This window comes from Myotis nattereri (genome assembly GCF_964212035.1).
Source record: "Myotis nattereri genome assembly, chromosome: 2".
NCBI lineage: Eukaryota > Metazoa > Chordata > Mammalia > Chiroptera > Vespertilionidae > Myotis > Myotis nattereri.
Genome location: NC_138076.1, coordinates 202,653,086 through 202,670,702, shown reverse-complemented (window position 1 = coordinate 202,670,702; position 17,617 = coordinate 202,653,086). Strand labels below are relative to the sequence as shown.

Below are 17,617 nucleotides of genomic sequence, written 5' to 3'. Positions count from 1 at the left end.
TGGATCCTGATAGGCCACTCCTACAAAGCCCGCCTCTGGTTCTCACAGCAAGGCCACTGCCTGCTTCAGCTTAATGAGAAAAGCTGAAGATTACAATAAGCAAACCACCAGGCTTCAACTTGGGAAGAGTGAAGGGATTTAACTACAAAGACGGAGATTGCTTTTGTGGCTGACAAATACAAGAGGTGTAAGGTATAAAAATAGAAAACTATGTATTTCTACTTTAAAATATGGAAAGGGGGAGGTAACACAAAAGTGGCAAAACTTAAATTGGTTGGATAAATAATTTTTGTAAGGATAGACAAATAAAAAAACCTTGAATTAAGTTTTAAAACTCCCATGAAATTCCGGGAGCTTTTGCTGCACAGATGTGGGCTATGCTTCTAGTGGCTTTTATTACCCCCGTTGCAATGCATTTATTAGTTCTTATTATATAACTTAGAAATAAATTCAACATAAAAAAATAGCCAATGCTTATTATCCTATCTAATAAAAAAGAAACATGGTAATTAGCCATACCTCCGCTACCCTTCCCATTGGCTAATCAGGGTGATATGCAAATTAACTGCCAGCCAAAATGGCGGCTGGCAGCCAGGCAGCTTGAAACTAACATGAGAATTGCTTGCTTCAGTGTTGAAGGAAACCAACATTCCCCGCCTGCCTTGCCAGCCTCTGAGCCTGCAGTTTGAAACATTGTAATAAATATAGAAAGCTAAACAAAACCCCAGAAACCTGCTTTCAGCAAGCTGGGATCTCAGAGCTGGAGTTATACATTGTTTCGATTATAGAACCCAGCAGAGGCCTCAGAGCTGGAGCCAGAGCTAAAGCTGGCCCAGAATAAAAAAAAAAAAAAGGAGCAGTTGGGAGCTTCAGTCATCCGCAAGCCTGAAAACAGCCCTCAGCCCCTCACCCAGACTGGCCAGGCACCCCAGTGGGGACCCCCACCCTGAAGGGTGTGTGACCAGCTGCAAATAGCCATCATCCCCTCACCCAGGCTGGCCAGGCACCCCAGTGGGGACCCCCACCCTGGTCCAGGACACCCTTCAGGGCAAACCAGCCAGACCCACCCATGCACCAGGCCTCTATCCTATATAGTAAAAGGGTAATATGCCTCCCAGCACCGGGATCAGCAGAGCCGCGAGGCCTCCCAGCACCGGGATCAGCGGAACCGAGGGGCCTCTCGGCACCGGGATCAGCATGACAGGGGGCAGCACCCAAACCCCCTGATTGCCCTGCGGCTGTGTGTGTGACAGGGGGCGGGGCCACAACCTCCCTATCCGCCCTGCTCTGTTCGTGACAGGGGAAGGCGCCCCAACCCCCTGATCAGCCCTGCTCTGTGCCTGATATGGGGGAGCTCCCCAACCCCCTGATCGCCCTGCGGCTGTGTGTGACAGGGTGCGGCGCCCCAACCCCCTGATCGGCCCTGCTCTGTGTGTGACAGGGTGCGACGCCCCAACCACCCACCCCTCACAGGCCCTGCTCTGTGTGTGACGGGGTAGAGCCATAACCTCCCCATCGGCCCTGCCCTGAGTGTGAGAGTGGCGGCGCCCCAACCCCCTGATCGGCCCTGCTCTGTGGGTGTAGAGGGCGGCACCCCAACCCCCACTCCCTCCACAGGCCCTGCTCTGTGTGTGATGGGGTAGAGCCATAACCTCCCCATTGGCCCTGCCCTGAGAGTGACAGTGGCAGCGCCCCAAGCCCCTGATTGGCCCTGCTCTTCCAGACTTGGGAAAAAAGTTAATTTTATTTTTTTTATTTATTTATTTACTTATTTATTTATTGGTGGAGATGCCAGGGATAAAAAAAGTTAATTTTAAATGAGAAAGAAAAGCATCAATAAAGGAGTGGGAGCAAAGTTTTTCAAAGCATGTATGCAGGCCTTTTTAAAAAAATAATCAACTATTAAAACTCCAAAAAAAGCCATGAAATAATTTACCCCAGCTTCTGGATGAAAGATGTCCCTCAAATGTCCCATAACCCATAGATCTCAAAGCTAAAATCAGATAGGGGCTAGAGTTTCATTCTCCACGGACTTAGTGACCTACATCATTAATTAGCCATGAAGCTGTGCCAGACCTCATGTCATTCTCCTATCAGATAAAGTCAACAAATTCCTCTTCAACTTTTCTAGGGTACTCTAAATGCTTTTTTTTAAAAATATGCTTTTATTGACTTTTAGAGACAAAGTGAGAGGCACAAAGAAATAGAAACATCGATGAGAGAGAAACATCATCAACTGGCTGCCTTCTGCATTGCCACCTACTGGGGATCAAGCCTGCAACCTGGGCATGTGCCCTGACCAGGAATCAACCAGCGACCTGTTAGCTCAGCGGTTCTCAACCTGTGGGTCGAGACCCCTTTGGGGGTCGAACGACCCTTTCACAGGGGTCACCTAAGACCATTGGCAAACACATATATAATTACATATTGTTTTTGTGATTAATCACTATGCTGTAATTATGTTCAATTTGTAACAATGAAAATACATCCTGCATATCAGATATTTACATTATGATTCATAACAGTAGCAAAATTACAGTTATGAAGTAGCAACAAAAATAATTTTATGGTTGGGGGTCACCACAACATGAGGATCTGTATTAAAGGGTCGTGGCATTAGGAAGGTTGAGAACCACTGTGTTAGTTCATGGGTCAATGCTCAACCACTAAGCAACACTGACCGGGCTCCAAATACTTTTAATCTGACAAAGACTAACCATCCTCCACCCCCAAAATATCAGCTCATGAAACAGACTTCTTTGAACTGAGAAAAATGTAACAGCTTCAAAGGAAAGTAAATGTAATTTGTACTCCTCTATGAAATTCTCTATGATTTCTTTGAAAGAATTCTGGTTTTCTAGTAAAGAAAGAAACTCTAAGTGTAATATCTGTTCTTACCATAATAGCTATGTCACCACCTGACACAAGATAACTGTAGTGATTTTATCCATTAAAAATGTAAATAAAAACAACTTCCAGGTTATTGCTAGTCCCATAAAAATGGATGATGTACTGCAAGATCACAGCTCAAACCCCCCAAAGCACAAAGGGAACACAGCTTTCCCCCCCATACCTTTCTCCTCAACATTCCATCCATAGTTCCGAGAGTCTCGCACGGCTTGTCCTAACAAAGCTGCTTGGTGCATCAGCTTCTTCGGTATGCATCCCACATTCACACATGTTCCTCCGAGACCTGCAGCAACATTGAGAAATCAGTTCACAACCTGCTTTATAATCCTTCAAAGAAAAAGATCCACAATTATTACTAGTCTATGAACCACAGTTTATTTGCTTAATGTAGCCAATACTGTTTAGACAAGTTTATCCCTAAGTCTTGTGACATTTCTAAGTTCAGATAGCCTTATATGCCAAACACAGACATCAGAAAACACAAAAATGAGCAAATGTCCACATACTGCAAAGATTCAAAATTAATTGCCTGCTGATAAAGATGCTAGAAATTGAAATTTTACTTTGTGCACAACCCATACTTGCCATTGAATCTATGAGCAGAACTACCTGATAAAGGGGTTGTGAAACTGAGCATAATTGAACTGTAATGGGCTTGGAACTACATATAAAATATGGTATATATGAACATTTTATAAACTGTATTTTTATTACTATTTTATTATTAAGGAATCCATCTCTATGACTATCATGAAGCCCAGACTGGGTTAACAGTGACAGATTCTGGAAGTTACTACACCCCACTCTCGACTTTCTAGTTCTAACCATTATCTTCTCTTTCTACCTCAAATGAAAACCCAGACTCCTGAGGCCTCAATACTTGCCCTCCTATTCCTAAAAGATGATAAAACAAACTATGTGAGAGGCTTTTTCAAAGGAGAAGACGACTTAGTCCTCCCAGAAGACAAATCCTCTACTTTACTTTATGAGGCAGATAGCAACTCCAAACCACAGTCAGGTTGGGATCTGCGCAGGCCTCAATATGTGAGCATGTTTTAAAGAAGATGGTGTGGTCTTTAGCTTTTGCTGATTCTCACAAAAGAATTCTTTAAAAAAATAAAAAATAAAAAAAAATAAAAGATTAGCATGTTTGAGCTTAAAACATGGTGATAGCTGTCACCATGAGAGTAAAATGTAGGCAGGTGAGAAGGTGAACAAAATGGTGTGATTTAGCTTTAAATCATCATAAAAGTTGTGGATAAAGTTTTGGATGATCTTAACTTCCAGGAACCTAAATTTTTGTAAGTAAAAGGTACATGTTTTGGGGTTTGTTTTGTTTAATTGATTTGAGAGGAAGGGAGGGAGAAAAACATCAATGTGAGAGAAAAATATGGATTGGTTGCCTCCCACACACTCTGACCAGGGACTGAACCCACAATCTGAGTATGTGCCCTGACCAGGAATTGAACACTCCACCTTATGGTGTACAGGATGGATGACGCTCCAACAAACTGAGCCACACCAGCCAGGGCTGGTTGTTTAATTTTATAATTGGATTTTAGGAGCCATTTAAACCAATACCAAGGAAAAACCTGCTCCTACAAATATTCACTTCTAAAATATTTTAAAAACTTACCCCATCTAGTTCCAAGAGGAGTTGGAGTGACAAAATCCAGGACCATCACCTTCTTGTTATATTTGGCTGCCTCCTAGAAAATAAAATTAAAATGAGTTAGAAAAGTTAACATGACAGACTGGAAATGGGATGTTAAAAAATCCATGCTATTTTTATTAGGCTACAATGCCTAAAGCAACACCAGTTATTAATACCTGGGAATTTCATATACCAAAATTAGTGCTATTTCAAGAAAAAAATTAAGCAATATTTAGATAATCCTATGAGTGGCTTTAAGAACACACAAATTAGTTATAAAATTGTCCATCAGCTGGAAATCTTAGCATCCTCTTACATAATTCCACTCAAACAGTAACAAATTAAGAGATCATCTGAAAAACATGACCATTTCAAAGCAAATGCTAAGTAGCCAGTAAAACAGACTTACCGATAATCTATAACCCTTGATCCAGCCTGTATCTTAAAATCTTTTTTAAAGTACTTTTAAGTTTTGTTTCTAGGCAGAATATTGAAGAAGTTTTTCCTTTAAAATTGTCAGATTTACTAATGTGAGGAGCCAATGAAAAAGTTGATATCTATAAGATTTCCCAATCTATTTTAGGGGAGTGATGACAGTCAAAAGTTCATTTTGAAGAGCATCCTTTACCTTTCTCAGAGAATAAGCTTTGTGTATTGGCAAGTAGACCTCCAAGGGTTATTTGAAAATACTGAGTCTATGTGTCCTCCAAAACCACCATCGCGTCAGTAAAATACATATACACAGTACTAGGCCTTAGTCATGTATAGCAAAGCACTGCTTAGTACCAGGTATTGGCCTATTCCGACATTGGGCAGCTTCCTTTGAATCTACCTTTACTGATTCACCACAAGATACAAGGAGTATAAGCACCTCATCTTTTAAAAGAACCTCTTCAGCAAGAATGACAGTTCCAAGGGCCCCTTCACACATGGCAAATCAATCTCAACTCAGGGCTAGGAGCCTCACTCCGACCTCTCTTATTTGTAATCCTCTACCGGCCACCCCCAGGCCAGTGTTAGTGGTTATTCTCTTAGCTCACAGTATATACACAAGAGGCAAATCATTTTTACTGAGTTTAAGAAATCTAACCACTCTCCATCTTTCTATTGTGGAGGAGGAGTTGTGAATAGGAACATCAAAGTGGAAAAAAAATATTAAGAATAAGAAATATACTTAATTTCAAACCATTTCCACACAACACGCTTATTATCTTTGAAAAATCCACCAAACTTAAAATGAATAAAAATGCATCCCAACAATACTAAGTCCAGTACTTTTATGTAAAGAACGTATCGTTCAGCCCGGTCAGTGTGGCACAGTGGTTGAGCATCGACCTATGAACCAGGAGGTCACAATTCAATTCCTGGTCAGCGCACATGCCAGTGTTGCGGGCTTGGTCATCAGTGGTGTGTGTGTGTGTGTGTGTGTGTGTGTGTGTGTGTGTGTGTGCGCATGCGCGTGTGCAAGAGTCAGCCGATCAATGATTCTCTGTCATCATTGCTGTCTATCTCTCTCTCTCTCCCCACCTCTCCCTTCCTCACTCTGAAATCAATACAAGTATCTTTTTAAAAAAATAAAGAACATTTAGTTCAAGCTGGAAAAATGACTTATAAAGTGGTCCCCTTAACATGTCCTACCCAAGTTAATGTGCAAAATGTCACAAAAGTGGCTCAAATTCCACAGAGAATCTGGAGAACTGCTGTAACCCACATAACACATAAAATGACTTGCCTTAGCAGCGGCCAGTCCTCCTGAGCCCCCTCCAATGATGATGAGATCATAGTCGTAGGTCCCGGGAAGATCCTCAGAGCCATTCATTTTTAGTAGCTTTTGAAGTCTGCCCTCTTGATAAGCCTAAAGAACAAAAACAATGAAAGGGAAAATAATTTAACTTATAAGCAGCAATGTCTGAAGTTTTGTGAAAAACCTTTCTTTAAAGAAAAGCAAAAGGAGTTTTTCAAAGAAAAAATGTTGTTTCATTTATATTACAGCACACAAATGAAACAGTCAATCTTCTCACATCACAGATAGCTGTTCGAAGTGTCACATAAGTAAGGTGCTGATGGCCCAACAAAATCAATTTAGGCCTAAATTAAATTTGATCCGTCCTTTTATTCTAGAACTTTTTTTTTTAATATTGAAGAAGCAACTCAGGATTGTTCTTTTTTAAAAAATATTTTTTTATTGATTTCAGAGAGGGAAAGAAAGAGACAGAAACATCAAGGATGAGAATCATTAATTGGCTGCCTCCTGCACGGCCCCCACTGGGGACCGAACCCACAACTTGGGCAATGTGTCCTTGACCAGAATCGAACCTGGGACCCTCCAGTCCACAGGCCAGTGCTCTATCCACTGAGCCCGTGGTCGGCAAATTGCGGCTCGCGAGCCACATGCGGCTCTTTGGCCCCTTGAGTGTGACTCTTCCTAAGCCTTAGGAGTACCCTAATTAAGTTAATAACAATGCACCTACCTATACAGTTTAAGTTTAAAAAATTTGGCTCTCAAAAGAAATTTCAATCGTTGTACTGTTGATATTTGGCTCTGTTGACGAATGAGTTTGCCGACCACTGCACTAAGCCAAACCAGCTAGGGCATATCCCAGAATTTTTAAACTAGGTTTTAAATTAGGTTTTTAAACATTTGTACTGTATGTTTTTAATAGAATCATCAATACAATTTGTCAATCATCTTTATTTTCAAGTCAAAGGTACAATAATGTGTGGGCTAGGGTCTCAGATGAAGATAGTGAGTGGCCTGGTGACTAGCCATTGAAACAGATTAGCCAAATACTTAAGACTTTTCTATATTGTTTAGGTAAGGCATAAAATCTAGAAATTCAGAAATAAATCATCAATTGACATAAATGGAAAAGTCTCTAATTCTGCAGGGCATTTTGAATAAAAAAGGAGGGGTGGGGGTAAAGAAATAAAAATACACAACTCTATAAAGCTCATTTATTTAATCTACCTATACATGAAGCCTCCTGTATTGTATTCGGTATTTAGATTCCATATACTTGGCACGTAAGTCTTTTTTTTTTTTAAATATATTTTATTGATTTTTTACAGAGAGGAAGGGAGAAACATCGATGAGGGAGAAACATCGATCCGCTGCCTCCTACACACCCCCACTGGGGATGTCCCCGAAACCAAGGCACATGCCCTTGACCGGAATCGAACCTGGGACCCCTCAGTCCGCAGGCCGACGCTCTATCCACTGAGCCAAACCGGTTACGACCATAACAGTCTTTATAATATAACTGTTGGACTTTTAATTTTTATATATATATATATTTTATTGATTTTTTACAGAGAGGGAGAGAGAGAGAGAGTTAGAAACATCCACGAGAGAGAAACATCCATCAGCTGCCTCCTGCACACCCCCTACTGGGGACGTGCCCGCAACCAAGGTACATGCCCTTGACCAGAATCGAACCTGGGTCTCTTTAGTCCACAGGCCGACGCTCTAGCCACTGAGCCAAACTGGTCAGGGCTGGACTTTTAATTTTAAAGAAGTTCATTCCCCTGGTTTTTATACACATTATTTACCATTTCACATTAGCTTTAAATACAGTTTTGGTGATATACTTAATATTACCGTTCATTAAAATAAAAAATCTGTGCTAATATGTGATAATAACTGGAAAAGTTAATAAGCATAATAAAAAATGTTTTTTAAAAATCAAGTTTTAACCTTAATACAAAAAAAGCCCCCAACTTACCAGCCTAGACTTTACATTTTTCTCCTGCCTACCTCGGATGTTGAGGGTGAAAGGCTGAGCTTGGGGTCAGTAGAACAGGATGCTTGGGATGTGGAAGGGGGTGCAACAGAGGGAGGTGGTGGTGATGGCGGAGGAAGAGGAGGAGGGGGAGGTGCAGCACTGTGGCTGCCCCTTGGCAGCATAGCAGGTACACATGATGGTCCAGGGATGCAAGGCAGAACACCTGGAAACCAGCAACAGTGGGGACAAGTCTGCATCACCCTGACGGTCTGTACAAAAGGTCTAACATGAGAGGCTGGTAAACACAGCCAGTATTCATCAACTGGCATTATGGCAGAGGCTCCGCCTTCAACACAAGGCACTGTGGGGGGAAAAACAATTTGGTAACAATAGCCATTCAGATCAAAGGACCAATATAATCTTCAGATAACAAGCATTACTCTCTAGTTCAGTGGTTCTCAACCTTCCTAATGCTACGACCCTTTAATACAGTTCCTCTTGTTGTGGTGACCCCCAATTTCATTGTTACAAATAGAACATAATTAAAGCATAGTGATGAATCACAAAAACAATATGTAATTATATATGTGTTTTCCGATGGTCTTAGGCGACCCCTGTGAAAGGGTCGTTCGACCCCCAAAAGGGTTGCGACCCACAGGTTGAGAACCGCTGCTCTAGTTGGTATCACAGAGCATAAAGCTAGAAAAAAAATTTTTTTTAAAGAACATAAAGGTGACTTGCTGGCCTGAAAGAATTAATAAATGCACTTAGATGTTCTTCTGGAAAATAACCATTTTGAATCTCAGCCTCATTTTATCTGCATCTACTTGACACAAATGATGCCAGAACACAGTCACTGGCTGCCTAAAAGAAAACCACCCATTCTTGCAACCACCTCCCCCAACATAGCTACTAGAGCAAGAGAAAAAAAAAGCAGCATTGTCATGCCACATACTCCCTCCAACAATGTTTATAATCTGTTCTGTGCTGAAATTCTGTATCAGTCCTGGGTTCTTATGGTCCAAGGTTAAAGTCAGATTATATCAACCAGTGCACAGACTTTACAAAGCAAGCTCTGAGAGAGCCTGAACATTTTTAACTGTGTAAAATCAGACAGGCAACTGAAGCATTCAGCTGACTCCAGAACTAAACATGATGTCTTCAAATTTTAATCTAAATTAAAAGTGACACTACTGTAATTCAGCTGCAGGAAAGTGGTTTCCCGTCTGAAATATAAATAAGAGACAGTAGAAGACAGCTCCGCCAGGCATTGTAAGAAAGGAGCATACAGATGGGGTAAGCAGACTAGAGAAAAATGTTCCTTCCTTTCACCTTCAATTACAACTACTAGAAATAGTGGCTGCTAATTATAGTAGCTGATACAGAAGAGTTCTCAAAGTTTTTTAGTCTCAGAATCCCTTTACAATTTAAAATTTTTAGAACCCCAAAGAGCTTTGATTAATGGGGTTTATTTATAATATTTATCATATTAAAAATTAAAACTAAGAAAAGATTTAAAATATTGTAAGTCATTAAATATCTTAATATTTTATTAAACAATTTATTTAAAACATTTTTAATTGGCAAGAACAGTGGCATTGGTTTATATCTTGGTAATTCTCTTTAATGTCTGTCTTAATAAAAGGCAGCCCATATCTTTTCTGCGGTTCACTCTATTGTAACATCACTTGTCATGCATGTACCCTCTGGAAAACTCTATGGTAGAATTGCAAAAAAAATTAGAGTGAAAGGGACAAACAGCATCTTAGTATTACTAAGATATTTTTGACCTCAAGAACTTCCTGAACGAGCCTCAGGGGCCCCTATAAGAATCCAGACCTCACTGAGAACCATGCTATTCTATATAATAAAAGCCTAATATGCAAACTGTCCCCTTGAGAACTCAACTGGGAGTTCAACGGCTCACTATTACGTGCGCTGACCACCAGGGGGCGGCACAAACATGGCAGGCATCAGTGATGCAGCGCTGGCAGTGGGCAGCAGTGGAGGCGCTGCCAGCCCCAATGGGCCCTGATGAGAGTGGGACCGTGGCAGGATGGTGGAGCAGGTGAGCGGGCAGTGCCAGGCCAAGGTGCATGCGAGCAGAGGCCTGATCGCCTTGCTGATTGCCCCACAGACTGCGACCAGCAGCAGCAGTGAGGGGTGGTGGCTGCTGCCTGGCTCCCAGGTGCTGAGGGAGCCGGTGGGGGACCCGGCCCCAATCAATCGCCCCGCAGGTGGGATGGTGGAGCAGGTGAGGGGGTGGCGCCAGCCAGGCCAAGGCAGTGTGCCAGGAGTAGCTACGGAGCTGAGGGGCTGGGGGCTGAGCTGGGGCTGCGAGCCTAGGGGCACGAGCTGGGGCCAGATCCCCGCAGGCTACCCCCAAGGGACCCCACCCATGCAGGAATTCATGCACCAGGCCTCTAGTAGGACATAAGTGTAAATACACAACACCCCACTGCAGGTGTTTGCTGGGCTTACATATTAGCTATTCTTTCCTCTCTTCCATCTGCCTCTCAGTAATGTCTTTCCCCCACCCCAGTAAAACACTGCTCCAGATTCCCCTTAAAAAGGCCAAAAGCAATTCAAATGTGCAAAAACAATGCCAAAAACAATTCAAGTGTGCAAAAATAATACCGAAAGCAACTCAAGTGTGCAAAAATAATACTGAAAGCAACTCAAGTGTGCAGAAACAATATTTTAGCCCAGAGAAACCAATTTTGGACTTCCAAACTCCAGAACTATAAAACATAATTGGTTTTAAAGCACTAAATGGTAATTTGTTATAGAAGCAATTGGAAACTAATACACCCAGTAAAATATAAATTCCATGAGAGTTGGGTCATATTCTGTCCACCACTTTTTTCCTAGTGCCTAGAGCAGTATCTGGCCACAGCGGGCACTCAAGTAGTTGGTACATAAATCAACAAAGCACCAATTCCAACCTCTTGGTAACTGATTTCCTAAAACAAATGAAGTCATATCTAAACTTAAAATAAAGTGAATAAACCATGACAGAGATGGTCACCATGGAAGGAGGTGGCAGCATGGATTTTCTAACCCTGATCTAGAGAATGAGGCACCAATATGAGTGCTCACGATGAGTGCTACAGGAGGTGGGGTGGGGTAGGTGTATGTGTGTGCACGCGTGCACACTGTACGTACGTGTATTACCATTTAATTCTCACAATAGTCTTCCAAGCAGATGTCTTTCCCATTTCAGAAATGACAATATAAAAACACTTAGAGATTAAGAGCCTTGCCATGAACTAAGAATGGAACTCAAGTCTGTATGATAACAAATCTCTTCTTTTTCTCACTATATCATACCCAATCGTTCATATTTTAAAGTACCTGTCGCATACATTTTCTAATTTTATCTTTACTGTAAACTTGAGATAGGTATTATTTTCACTTAGTAAAAGAAACAAAATACAAAAAAAAAACACTAAGGTTTACAGGTTCAATAATTTGCCCAAAGTCTCTACTAGAATATTAGAGGGTCAGGATCTAATCCCAGGTCCTCTGAACAGAAAGTGGTTGCTATATAAGAAAGTTCTAGTAAAAAAAAAAAATTTTTGCCATAATATTCTCCTAAGTTCAGTTGATTTTACTGAAATCTGAAATTCGAGCCACTCTAACTGTATTAGTGGGAAACCCACAAGATTTGCAATTTGGTGGATACCTAAGTCTCTATAATTAAATTACCTATTGGTCAATTCACCTTTTTCTTCAAGGTAAGCAAGCAGTCATTTTAATTTCAAAGTGATAAGGCAACCCAGGTATCATGACAACCAGTAAAAACAAAACAAGTGGTTAATTTTATTTATATTTTAACAGCTATAACTGTAGAGAAGACCCCAAACCTTCACATTCTCTATTATTGCTTTTAGTCATCACTAAGTCTCAAATACTCCTGGTAAATACACTAGGCATTTAACAGAGCAATCTGGTGGCAAGTAAAGAACTGAAGCAAGATTTTTTTTCTTTTTTTGCTATCATTTTAAGAGTATCTTTTCCTGCCGAAACCGGTTTGGCTCAGTGGATAGAGCATCGGACTGGGGACTGAAAGGTCCCAGGTTCGATTCCGGTCAAGGGCATGTACCTGAGTTGCGGGCACATCCCCAGTGGGAGATGTGCAGGAGGCGGCTGATCGATGTTTCTCTCTCATCGATGTTTCTAACTTCTATCTCTCTCCCTTCCTCTCTGTAAAAAATCAATAAAATATATTAAAAAAAAAAAGAGTATCTTTTCCTCAAACAGCAAGTCTCTGGAAATCAAGGAACTCAATTGGTAGAAAGAAACAGGCTAAAGTGAAGATCAGTGAGACCAAAAGATGCTTTCTGACTGCTAAATAAAAGGGTGATAGACAACCAGGAAGGGTCAGCATTCCTTCAAAATTTTGTGTGAGAACTAATCTGTCTACATTATGAACTGTGGGGGAGGTCAAGGGTCATGACATGCAGAACCGCCACTCAAACTGACTGGGAAATCTAAGGGTTAATTTGTTAGGAAAATAATTGGCCAAGTTTCATAAGAAATTTCTATTTTTGCTTAAAAAAAAAACCCCTTCAATATTACACATACAAAAACCTCTCCTCTCAATCTTGATGTCATTCATTTAGTCTTTGGATTTCCCCTCTCCATACCACACTAGACTTAATAGGAAAATTTATCATTATTGCTATGCAAAATATGTATCCACCCGCCAAATAATGTTTAATGGCAAAATCCACCAGTACCAAAGATTAAATTCCTATAGGGAGCAAGAAAAGAAGCTTATAGGCATGCTCACTGCACCTTCAAAACTGCTTTCTTACAAACCCAAATTTTCGGGAATAACCTCCAAATAAGGCATTAGTTTATGTTTTAAAAAGAAGAAAAAGGAGCATTTATGGCTTTATGAATAAATCAATTATTTCAGTTGAAACAGGGGCAGTTCCAGGCATTGAAAGCCCTATTAAGAAATGCACAATTGAATTGAGAACAGATATTCAAGGCTGTTGTTACATAATGAAACATCACTGATTTCTGAAGGACACACGGTGTACTAGCAGAAATTACAAAGAAAAACTAGGAGTCAAAGAAGAAATTAAACAAGCAGATAAAGACTAGAACTAGATGTTAAAAGATTTTGTTTGAAATAATCTAACAAAAGTATCTTCTACCTCTGAGAATACTAACAGAAAAGGTAATTCATTTTTGCCCAGTTTAACATTCAACTGGAAGATCTTATGGTTTTCTAATGCCACAAACCTCTCACAATTCCCTATATTTGCCTCCATGTCCAGTATACCATTCCTATCTGTGACCAATTCCTACTCACATTTCAGCACTTAGTTGACACCTCATCTACTACAGTAGATACTATATTTCTTTTGAACTAATCACAGGAGAATTATTTAGAATGTGGATACCCACGAGTTAATCTTACTAAGTCTTCCTAGCAATGAAGCAAAGCACCTGTTTTTGTGTGTGTGTGTGTGTGTGTGTGTGTTAACATTGCACATTCACTGCCCTACAGATAGTCTTTCTTTAATTTAGCATTTTTTTACCCACTCCTTCCCCAACCTGATTAGGAATCCCATATGGGATTCATTTTATTCCCTGTAACAGGAATACAGTATCACAGAGCATAACTGATACTTTTTTTTTTTTTGCAAATTATAACATACCTTTTAATTTATGAAATTTGGAACTGAATTTTATTAATAAAGTCTTAAAGGACATTCAAAAAAATTTCCATGAACATGCTAGTGATTGTTTTTAAATAACAGATCATGACAACTTTATAAACTACCAAGAAAAATACACTGCACAGTAAGACAATTTCTGATGTTCTTGAAAATATTTTCTCACTTTACAAGACATACAATATGAGCTTCTATTTAGGTTTTACACTCTATTTTGAGATGATACTTTAGAAAGGCCACGAAATGCACCCTATACTAAGAACAAAAATATTTAGTAAGAGCTTTTAATCATAGCCTCTGAAATTTCAAAAGTCGCCACAATATTTTTCCAGTCCTGTAAACTCAAAGATATAACTCCTTGTTTCCTGCCATGGGAACTGGGATCATTTTCCTCACCCACTTGGTTAACATTAATGGGCTCTAATATTGGCAGCCTGTCTTGATCAAGCCTTATTCTTGCAAAACCATCCCTTATAATGAAAGAAACATAGAATATATTCTCCACAGTACGAGAAAAAGAATTTGGATCAATCACAAACTCAAAATAGGATACGGGGGTGTCAGGATACTTTCGAAAATACGTTTGCAACAACCCCAAGATTCTTTCTACTTCTTTTTCTGTCCCTTCTTGATTGCTACTACTCAGGTCCAGCCTCCTCAGCTTTGTAGGCATATCCACATTTTCCTCCACCCTGGGAGCTTTTTTATGGTGTCCAGGTCGCCGCTTCGGGGCAGAAGACTCTGACTTGAATGAACCAAAGAGAAAGTGAAATGTTTCAGCTTGCGATATCCAGGATGTTGCTTCCTTATGTACTGTCTCCCAAAAGGAAAGAACTATGTTATCATCACAACCATTCAACGCATCACGTTCATCATCTTCCATCCAGTTCAGACCCACAAAAATAAACAGAAAATCACAAAAAGCTACTTGATTAAAAAAGCTCATATCAGAGTTCAGCTGCTTTGCTTTTTCTTTACCCAAATCAGAAGCCAAAACAAGAAACTGGGCATCGAGAGCTGCTTCCCTGGTTCGGCTCACTCCATCAAACAGGACATTGGCTTCCTCCAGAGCCTCGGTTAATGAGTCGCTCGCCGTGTTCACGATGTCTTCCCGGTTCTGCTGGACGTTATAGATGAGCTGCCGGTACTGCCTGCGGATATTCCGGCATTTCTCCTCGTCAGCCACAAGCAATAGGAGATTTGGATCTATGTGGGCTGCCGCACAGCTGAGGTCGTCGGAGCAGTCCTCGGAGCAGCTGTCAGAGAAGCCGTCAGCCCCCATCGCCACTTCCAGCTTCAGGGGGTCCACCTCCTCGGCCTGCTTCAGAGAGAGCGCACTGCCGGGGATGGCACGGCCGGGGGTGGCCCGCACCACCGGCTCCTCTCCTTTCTCTTCGTCTCCCCGCAGGGAATCTTTTTCATCAGACATGTCGGTGACAGCGGAGCTCAGGTAGCGCTCTGCTCGGGGCCTTCGCAGATGTTTCTCACCAACAACGGCGGCAATTGAAGGCCGGCGTCAGGCCGAGCTGAGAAGACGTCCGCCCATGCGCAGGGGGGCGTCGCAGGAGGCCCCGCCCCAAGCTCACCCGCCTCCCGACAGCCCGCCCCGCGGAGCCCAGCCGCAGGGCCCTGCAAAAAGCCCACCTCGCGGAAGGCGGCGCATGCACGGAACCGCGCCGGCGCACAGAACACACGACGCAACAATGGCTCCCAACCCCACACTGAACACCCGTGTAGGCGATAGGTATTAGCGTTTACTGACAGTGTCTTCTAGCTTTCAAAGAAACACCTGGATGTTTGACAAAACTGTGGGGAAACTCAAGGTCCTGCGCTTTAGATTGCTGTCACATACTGCAGTTAGGTCGACCCTGGTTTTTTATTGTTACTATGATTATTATTTCATTTTTTGAGAACTAAATCTGTCTAGATTATAAACTGCCCATGCCCGTAAGGCCAAGGAGCAAGACTGCAAAACCCTATTACAAGTAGGCCTAACTCCAAGGGCTCATTTGCAAGATGGCTGTTTGTAACTCAATTCTTTATTATACAAATGTAAATTGCGTCAATTATCGTGGTGGGCCCTCTTAAGCCCTCTAAAGCCCAACCCCCCTCCAACCTACTAGGTGATGGGGGGGGGCGGGGGGCGGAGAAGGGGGTGGAAGTAATCACTTGTGATCGAATTTCAGCGCCAGAGCAAGCTGGAAGATGGGGAGAGGGGTATTACTCAAGTGATCTTCAGTTCTCCACAACCCTTGCAAGGGTGGGAGAATAAAGTGGGTACAGTCTCTGCAAGAGCTGTTTATTTGAAAGCTTGCCAAAGGCTAAAGGCCACAGACTGAATGGATAGTAAATCTGAACCCTAAAAGGTGAACAAAGCCATGAAGATTTTAAACACAATCTGTTACAAGGATATGCAAGTGAATGCTGTAAATCGGGTGACTAACCTAAATTGGAAAATTCACACACTAGTTCACTGGAAATTCTAGTACAGTTGGAGAAAGGGCTCAGCTCAGCAGTCACATGAGCAGCAAATTATACATAACACTGGAAAGGAATAATTTTGTTTTTGAAGATAACATGCACTCAGACCACAAGCTTTTAATCACTGCAACAGGTGCTCCTTTTAAAAGAGAGAGGATACAGCACACTTCATCTATCAGCTCTGGTTTTAAGGCACCAGGAAGGAAATTAGCCCTACCTTCCGTCCTTTGCACCTAGGCTGGTTCATTTGTCTTTTTTTTATCTTTTTCATTGAAAAGTTAACTTTATTGTTTGGGAAGTGGGAGCTTTTAACACGATGGGGAGTGGAAGCTTGTATGACTATTTGTTCAAAATCGAAATTGGGATACATGTTGTAATGGTCCATTTTTCTTGGACATTAGCAGAAAGTTTCTTGCAAATCCATAAACGCAAAACTTACTAAGTTATTCCAAAATATTTATATTACTACCATTCACCATTATTTCTTTAAGTAAGGGTAACTGAGGAAGAAGCATGCATTTTTCAAAGACACCATGTTATTACGATTAGTTGTGCATATATATATAGTTCTGCCCTATTAGACTGTTAGCTTCTCTAAAGCAAGAATGTGTTAAGTCTTCCAAGCAAAGCTGTTTTCACATGGATGCATTTGAGTATGTAGATTTTAATGTATAAATGAATATAGATGAAACACTTTCTTCCAAGACCTATTACAAGTTACTTAGCAGCAAGAGATTTAATTTCAAATAGGAAATGAAAGTTGATGCTTTTCAGAAAGTCAGGCTTATCCCGTCTCTGAAAGAAAGAAAGAGCAAGAGAAAAAGTTGGGACCCATGATCAACAAAGGGCCATATTTTGCCTCCAAGTCAGCCAATTACAAACTAATATTTAAACCTGTTTTAAATCTTAGATGAAAACACATAGCTAATTCCAAGTCCCAAACCCAAAAATGTTTGCTCTTACAGCTAACCATACTCTTGGGAGCTTCTGATATTCACTTGCAAGTCAATAAAAGTAACTTATAAAGAAGTGCTAAAGATAAGCCAACCTTCCCACTCTAAGGTGCCTATTTTCTCTGAACTCAGAGAAAATAGCTGACACCAATTTCTTCATACAGAGCCTTTCATCTAAGAATTTCAAAATACTTTAGAAAAGTA

General features: G+C 41.2%; 2 protein-coding genes across 3 annotated transcripts in view; both read right to left on the bottom strand.

Moving 5' to 3' along the window:
- The window catches only part of TXNRD1 (thioredoxin reductase 1), a 56,435-nt gene that overhangs the window by 31,204 nt on the left and 7,614 nt on the right, over positions 1-17,617 (bottom strand). The window contains exons 1-4 of one of the 2 annotated variants that reach the window (XM_081082359.1): positions 8,319-8,865; positions 6,297-6,419; positions 4,547-4,619; positions 3,074-3,193 (exon numbers count right to left, since the gene is read on the bottom strand). In XM_081082359.1, the coding sequence (XP_080938485.1) occupies positions 3,074-3,193; positions 4,547-4,619; positions 6,297-6,419; positions 8,319-8,615 (613 nt within the window). In that variant the 5' untranslated portion in view covers positions 8,616-8,865. Of the gene's footprint in view, positions 1-3,073; positions 3,194-4,546; positions 4,620-6,296; positions 6,420-8,318; positions 8,866-17,617 lie in introns of those variants that run through there. The other variant, XM_081082360.1, reaches the window with a different exon arrangement.
- EID3 (EP300 interacting inhibitor of differentiation 3) lies at positions 12,287-16,934 on the bottom strand. Its single transcript, XM_081082361.1, has one exon. It carries the CDS (start codon positions 15,406-15,408, stop codon positions 14,251-14,253), a length of 1,158 nt encoding a protein of 385 aa, XP_080938487.1. The 5' UTR covers positions 15,409-16,934; the 3' UTR covers positions 12,287-14,250.